General features: G+C 47.1%; 3 protein-coding genes across 3 annotated transcripts in view; 1 reads left to right on the top strand and 2 right to left on the bottom strand.

Annotated features, from left to right (window-relative positions):
* Positions 1-54, bottom strand: part of NUP88 (nucleoporin 88kDa) — a 10,883-nt gene extending 10,829 nt beyond the window's left edge. The window contains exon 1 of the mRNA XM_009885114.1: positions 33-54. The gene's annotated coding sequence lies outside the window, so the exon portion shown is untranslated. The remainder of the gene's footprint in view (positions 1-32) is intronic.
* On the top strand, positions 1-2,478 carry RPAIN (RPA interacting protein; the record flags this gene model as incomplete). The annotated part of the gene is made up of 6 exons (XM_009885193.1): positions 1-105; positions 647-710; positions 1,240-1,354; positions 1,561-1,624; positions 1,745-1,879; positions 2,449-2,478. Coding segments are annotated over 6 exons (513 nt in total), but the record flags the coding sequence as incomplete, so codon positions are not given.
* Positions 2,479-3,577: 1,099 nt separating this feature from the next.
* C1QBP (complement component 1, q subcomponent binding protein) overlaps positions 3,578-7,756 on the bottom strand; it is a 6,193-nt gene continuing 2,014 nt past the window's right edge. The window contains exons 2-6 of the mRNA XM_009885192.1: positions 7,541-7,691; positions 7,039-7,126; positions 6,017-6,112; positions 5,027-5,149; positions 3,578-3,727 (exon numbers count right to left, since the gene is read on the bottom strand). Of these exons, the coding sequence (XP_009883494.1) occupies positions 3,578-3,727; positions 5,027-5,149; positions 6,017-6,112; positions 7,039-7,126; positions 7,541-7,691 (608 nt within the window). The remainder of the gene's footprint in view (positions 3,728-5,026; positions 5,150-6,016; positions 6,113-7,038; positions 7,127-7,540; positions 7,692-7,756) is intronic.

Genomic DNA, 7,756 nt, shown 5'->3' with positions numbered 1-7,756 from the left:
GGGGGCGCCCTGCTGGTGCAGGAGGTGATGGAGCTGGAGTGGCAGGGGCTGCAGGCCGCCCAGGAGAGCCCGCCGGCCCGCGGGGGCGAGGAGGGCCTCCCCCAGGTCAGTACACGCTCTGGGGCTGGTGCGGTCTCCAGCATCGACACACTGTGTGATGCAGGTGTATGGAACGCGGCGCTCTGCAGCTGTAACAGCTGGCTGGAGCTGGCAGTACTCACTGTGTCTCCTGCAACTAGCGCGGGGTGCGGTGCTGTGGGAGTGCTTTTGCCTTTGGGCCCATCACCGTGGAACTTCCTTATTTCCTTCACAAACCGCATGTGAATCCACAGCACAGGGTGGGTTCCTCATCTGTGGTTTTCAAAGCTGGTGCGTCACTGACCGCTCCTGAGAACGGGAATAAAACTAAGTGTTTTAAAAAGTAATGTTTTGGACAGGCTGTGTTCTGATCCATTGTGGCTGGCTTTGCATAGGTGCTAACATTATAGATTGCTTTACACAGTGCATGGTTTTGCAAATATAGAGATTTACCAGACAGAAGAATAAGCAGAATGAATTTACGTTGCAGTGGCAGCTCAGTCAGGTGCTGGAAGTTAAGTGAGAAAGTAGCCAGAATGGGAGAATCACTGACTGATGCACCTTTCAGATGCTAGAAGACCCCGATGAGCTAGCAGTGCTGGAAGAGATCCAACAGGAGTTGATCTTGCAAGGTAATTTCTCTTACACATTTTCTGACTCTTATTTGATTTATAATAGTCCTGAATTTCTAGTAATCCAAACTCACTGAGGCTGCGCTCCCTTGTTCTTGTAGGCCACATGATATAGAAGAGCCTCCTTAGAAATCTCTGTAGCCTCTCTAATGCATTGAGACCCTTTTTGACAGTTTTAAGAGTTTAAGCAGCACTTTAAGGTCTGTGACAAACTAATGAGAGAGGAGACCGGAGAAACAGCACCGAAGTGTTTGGGAGCTGTAGAAACCTGTATAAATCAATCCAGAATGTTTCTAAATTGTTGGTTGGAAAACGCAAAGTCACCCACTTGAGACTGGCTAAAGATTGAGCCATAGGAAAAACTGGATTAACAGGAATGATTTCCTCAAGTATAGAAATCTGATCCAAAGAAAGAAAAGTTCAGAAACTAGTGGCTGCCCCAGCCTCCGTCCACCCAGCAGCTTCACGCGTGCTGCTTTGTCTTCAGTGCCTAACAGATGCCTGAGGGTATTTTGCTGTGTTATTGCAGAACAGTCCGTTATAGAGGAGTACGAGCGAAGTCTGCAGTTTGATGAAGAATGTCTCAATGCGATGCTTGATGGCTTGGATGCCAGCGACAAGGTCATCTGCCCAGTGTGTAGAAAGTAAGAAAGCCCGTGGCATTGGAATACTCCCCTGCAGCTGTTTGGGCTTACAAACAGGCTAAAGTAGTGGGCAAACAGGGGCCGCTGTTAACTTCAACAAAATAAAAAACCCTGAGCGACGATTTCCTAAATCTAACAGGTTTTTTATGCTAAAACCTACCTTTGTTCTGGTTGTGGTGATGATGCTCATTGTATGCTCTTTCTAGGAATAACCTGACTGTGAGGAATCATTTGGTTCTTTGCCAGTGCGGATTATACATCAGCACACAGGTAAGCTATGCTGGGAGGAGCGTGTTAAATGTGACACCTTATCTCCTGCTGCAGAGATGCATGTTTAAGCTTTGGACAGCAACTTTAATGTAAGATTTCTTTTAACCCAATTTTTCTCAGGGTATGACAGAAGGGAAGCTTCGGTCACTTCTAGAAAACACTATCACAGAGCACAGTCACAGGTGCTTTCACAACCCTGAGTTCACAGTTACCAGTGGAATGGAGGAGGAAACCAGTCTTCTCATGAGCTGCCCGGTGAGTCTACATGTCAGGTTCCTGGAAAGGATCTCTGCTTGGATCCACTGCTCGATTACATGGGCAGAAACCACAAGTCCATTGATCCCCCTGGGGTTTGTGTTGCTGTTTTTCCAGCAGCTCCATTGGAAATGGTTATACTTGTGACCATCAGTAACTGTAAAAGGAAGAGCCAAATTACACAATTTACCTTAACTGCAGGATTAGGGGATCTCTCAAGGACCTGTCAAACTTAGTGCCTTACCTTTCTCACACCTTAGCCAATCACTTCCAAATTTTGTGTGTTCACACATCTGTTCAGGTAAGTGGTTCATGAGGAGAAGTTTTAAAAATTACTTCAGTTTAAGCCTCCTCAGAAGGCTCATCCATACCTCTTAGAAAACACATACCATCCCTTTGGCTCAAGCTACAGCTGGCAAGCTTTTAGCTTTGCTGCTTACCTAAGATCACTGCGTGTACCTACCTGGTGAGGACAGTGTCAGGAGCACGGCATCTTAAATTGTTTTGAACATTAATAATTCATTTTATATATTGCTATAGCATCTCTGTTCAACTTACCTTTTGTAAAGGTCTGTGACTCCTGGACAATTCTCCTGTAAGTGGATTTGGCTGTTGCATTTTACTGGAAGGACTTCAAGACTGAAAATCCACCCAGAGCTGCTAGTATTTTTATGTATATACTTGTAACTGCTGTATCAAAAAGATACTTGAAAAGGCAGTAGTACTGCCTTGACCTGCACTTTTAATGGCACAGTATATCTTTTGAAATAAATATACTTAGTTTATTCCAGCCTTTGTGTTGTCTTTAACAATGCATCAGTGATCTCACAGCTCACACTAGACTACAGCTTTGGTTTCTGTTCAAGCTTGCTATGACCTTCAGGCAACAACTGGAGACACGGGTTTGAGTAGAAGAGCGCAGCTGCCGCCCTGCAGCGGTTCCTCGGACATCAGCAGCCACAGCCCTTCAGTCATTCTGCTGGCACGGAACTGCCCCAGCCTCCCTGCGGTATTTTTTTAAGAGAGCTACATTACATTAATACTAATAGAACAGCTTATGGCAGCACATCCCTCTTTAAAATAGCTCCTCAAACACAACGTTTAAGACCCTGAATTCTACTCCCTAACATACAGACAGCCAAGACTTCTGGAATGAGATGCCTATTTGTAATTAGCGCTGCCTGGCCAGCAAACTCCCTCCTACGGACGCAGCTCTGACAGAGGCACACCGTGTGGCTGGAGGTGCTGGAATAGCTCTCCCTGGAGAAAACTCCAGGCCAGCACACACTGCTGCTGCAGCAGCTCTGCAGGCAGCTGTATTAGCACCAGCAGAGGGAAACCCCAGCATCAGTTGTGTGGCAGCTCTCTGGTCAGCAATGGTACAGCGGGAAGAAGAGAAACCACCAGTTTTCAGTGATATGTTGAACAGATTTTATTCTTCACATTCATTCATAATTGTACAAAAACCACCAAGAAGGGTGAGACAATTCCCGACTGTAATGTTAGAGACCTTGATCTGGGCTGCAACATAAATACAAATTCCCAAATACAAGCAAGACTCCTCATTCTCCCATGATGCTCATTTCCAAATTCAAAGTTACTCACTCTCTGCATCTGTTGTGAAGATATATTTGGGTATCGCTGCCTGGAGCAGTGCTGTGGAATACCCACACTTGAAGATAAGTTTCCTAGCGTAACCTACTGACATTTGACAAAGCTTTTAAGGTCTTCAAGGAATTTAATGTACTCCTGGTGCTCCAGTGCAGTGCTGAGCTCTATTAACTCATCAGCAAATGTGTTGTCCACTCCTCGATCAGCCAGGAAATCCATTAAGTGATCGTACAGAGCCTGAAAGCAATGAACAGGAAACTTCCTTAGCAGAGCACACCTGGATAGGGGCTGCTTTTAAGATGTCCCACGGTGGTTGGCATTTCTTTCTCCCAGGAAGATGAGGCCACCTCCCACAGGAGACTGGGCAGCTCCCCATCCCTTTCCCAGCAGGCCTGGCCTTGGGCTTAACACTTGGAGGGAGGAGGACCTGAAACAGCTCATCCAAACATGGTCATATAAACCCAACACTACAAATGAGCTGCACTCTGGAAGTGATCAGCTGACGGCAGGAGTCAGCAGGTAAAGTCTGTCAAAGATCACACCTACCGAGCTCTGCCCGTCCCCACTATGTAGCGCTGTGGCCTTGGGGGTGAGTTGCTATAACAGTGTCTGGAAAGGGGGGTGTCTGATGCAAATATTTGTTTGAGAGACCGTATCTTTTACAATCATTAACTCCTTTTTTTTTTTTTTTTTCCTCCTTCTTTAATCCTACGTACCTGTTACAACACCAGCATACATTACTGCTTGTGGGTTCCCCCTGCGCTCCTCAGGAGAACCAATTCATTATTACTGCTTACTGCGGTGATGCTAATACCTGTTGTGTGGTTTTTATTTGGTTTTGGGGTTTCTTTAACAGACCAGTATTACTAAGCAAATGATTAATTTCGGACTTTTGTAATCTGAATAGATCACAAATCCTACAAATTTTTTAATTAATTTTCTGTCTCAAGTCAGAGAGGGGAAAAAAAAAAAAGCAGCGTGGGATGTTTTAGAGCACACTAACCCATTCTAACATGAATGCTTCCCAAAGAGAGACAGATACACTCTAGGAGTAAAGTTTTAATCATATGATACACAGCCTCCAACTAAGATTTAAGCTTTTGAAAGCCTGGCATTGAGCACTTATAAGCAGTTGCCAGGTTCTCAGGCATGCTAGCTTTTAGTGTCACCTCTATAAAACATACCTGGAAACCCCAGAAAACACAGATGTGCACACAGATTAAAAGATATCTGAGCAAGCATCAAAGCATCTCTAAAATGTGATACAGCTGCTAGGAAATCACCAGCTTACAAAACCTGGAACAGAGCAAGTTTTGGCATGTTGGTCTCTGACTGCCAGTAACGCCGCCAGCACTGCACAACAGCCGGGACGACGCAATAACCCTCCGTTGGCAGCAGAACTGCTGTCTCATGGGGCAGAGCAGGGGAATCCCCCGCCTCAGGCAGCAGGGACAGGACTCATTCATAACTCCGGAGCAAACGGGGGCGAGGTACTAAGTGCCCTCTGCAGCCTATGGCCACATTAGCACCACTTACCCAGTCCAGGGAATCCGTATTGAGGGTGTAGTTGGTGTCCTTCCAATCTGATTCTCCGGTGGGCTGAAAACTGACCTCCCGAATTGTGAAAATATCACTTTCTTCCTCTCCCTCATGTCCAACCTGGAACAGGAGATGAGATGTGAGACACACATTACCTCTAACTACTGGGTGCCTTCAGCCATCTCATCCCGAAGTTAGGACTATTACACTGCAGGCAAAACCCCAAGACCAGTGCAAAAGCTATGCCTCTCCCCATTTAACGCGTGCCTGTGCTGTGCCTCTGCCCTCTCAACACGTGCGCGTTAAGACAAGCACAGACATGCACAAGAATGCAGGAGATCCCCGAAGAGGTCAGACTACCAGCAGTGACCTGATGTCAGTCAGCAGCCTGATTTTTACAAAGATGTAAAAACCTCTTCTGCGTGGTTCTAAACCTTCACACGTCTGTCCAACCTTTGTCAGCCAGGACTGGCTGCATAAATGATCTGTTAAGGTTTACAAAATAAACCACAAAGATTAGTCTGAACCAAAGCTCTCAATTCTATGTCGTGTCCCCCCTGCCCCTTTTTTTGTTAAGCCCTACTTCTCTTTGTGACACCTCACTACAGTGAGGTTTGCAAGTTACTGACACGCTGTATTAAATCTATCTCGTTTTGGCCATTCTTGTTTAGCCCTCTCAAGTTGCCACACTGTTCAAGTTAAGCCATGCCTCCCTCCTCTAACGTAATTCAATGAACCGGGCAATAAGCAGCTGACCAGAAACACCAGGTCACGATGTGAGGAATGCACACCAAGCCTTTTTCTTTGTGTTAAAAAAAAGAGAGATAAGAGGAGACTGGATTTTCTGCTGATTCCGAAAAGCAAGAGCCTGTAAAAAGCACTTAAGATTCCACAGCAGCACAATTACACTACGCTCAAGCAGGAAACGCACACTGAATCACAGCCCAGAGCTGGCTACGGCTGACACACAACCAGTTTGATACCCACCTCGTCTTCGGGGTAATGGCAGTCGAGAACAAGGGTCTGTTTCGTGTCATCTTTTATTACTTCCACAACGAAGTTTGGAGTTGATGTAAGATCAGGCTAAATAAGAGAAGAGTTGCATCAGCACTGGAGTCTGAACAGGAGCCAGAGCGATGACAGTACAGCCCAGCAACACAGCCCAGCTGGCGCAGGTCGTTCCCTGTCACCCTCTTTCTGGGAGCATCCGCCACCCCCTGACAGCACGGAGAGTCTGCGGCTCAGCCGGATGGGTCCCTCCAAAGAGAGAGGAACTGGCAACAGACTCAGCTTGTTCTGAGCGCAGGAGCCGGTCGTGCCTGCCCTCCCTCACGGCAGGGCAGAGTGACAGCCAGACACACACACAGGTGTGCAGATCAAGTGCCCGGCGCCTCCTCAGCGGATACAGGCACACCCGGGAGGGGAAGCAACGTACAAGTGACCCCAGTATCGTCCCACCCAGCTGAGTGCAATGCGCTGGAATAAATACCACCCTTCAGAAAGTGCAATTTAACTGCTACATACAGAGCAGCTGCATTGCTGACTCGTTCAGGATCAGTGTCACTGCAGATGAAGCTGTCTGCCTGAAATTTTATTGCTCATTTACAGTTTGTACAGGCATTCTGTCTTATTAAACAGGAGCAAGATGCTTCTGACCAACAAAACCACACAAGTGGAATAGCTCTGCCTCTCCTAGACACTGCCTCCCAGCACCGCGAGTTACGCCAGCCAAGTACAAAAGGCAGTATTTATTGCAGGGGGCTGCACAGGCAGGAGATACCCAAGTCCCTCTCATTTCTCCTCGCTGAGCCCTCTCACCCTGCTCTGCCTTTCTGCTGCAGAGAGGAGGGTCACAGCCAAGTGACACCCAACCCAGAAAAATCTGCATTCTGTGACTTAATGCTTCCAAATACCAAGCGAGAAAGTAAAAAAGCCCTTAACACTGAAGGGCAAGGGTCTAACTTCCCTCCGTGTACCCGTCACTAAAGTGCACATCAAGACTAAGTTACCTCCTGCTCATCAGGTTTCTGATCATCTTGTGTTTCTTCATCAGCTGAGGGTGGAATGCTGTTATTGATGTTGAACGTGACCGTTATCCTTCAAAAGAAACAGAAGCTGTTACTTTGAACGCACTCAAATACCCAGCAAAATTTCTTCTATTTGAAGCTTTTGTTGTGGGGACAGTACTACTGGTTGAATTCTAGACGCGTGTTGCAGTTTAAAACCCACGCCTGAGTGCAGCTGGCTTCCTCCAACTGCTCTAACAAATGAGTGTCTTTCAAGTTTTATTAGACTATAAACTGTTACTTTTAAACGTGTGAAGCTTTGTAACACACAATATAGGAGCAAACTTGTGTAGAAAAAAAAAAAAAAGGCCTTGGGCTCTGCGGGGTGCAGTTTGCGTAGACGGGTCAGAGAGCAATAAAAGTAACACGAGCACGAGGAGAAATGGGGTGATTATTGCAGCCCCTCGGGCTCGCCCGGGTGAATCCTTCCGAAGGCCACACTTACTTCTCCCCGGCGATCTTCCGCACCAGCTTGGCCTCTGTGCCGTGGACCTCCAGCTCCCACCCCCCCGACACCTTGGGCAGGGATTTGTGTTTCTGGATCTTCTTCTCCTCTTTGATCTCATCCGTCAGGAACTGCGCGAAGGCCTTGTCGCCTGGCGGGAAAGGAGGGGGGGTGTTAAAGAAAGGATGGGGGCGGGGGGGTTAATGAAAGGGGAGG

Source organism: Charadrius vociferus, unplaced genomic scaffold (genome assembly GCF_000708025.1).
Source record: "Charadrius vociferus isolate BGI_N301 unplaced genomic scaffold, ASM70802v2 scaffold54, whole genome shotgun sequence".
Classification (NCBI taxonomy): Eukaryota; Metazoa; Chordata; class Aves; order Charadriiformes; family Charadriidae; genus Charadrius; species Charadrius vociferus.
Note: the sequence above shows the minus strand (reverse complement) of the source record. Positions and strands in the feature narration are given on the sequence as shown.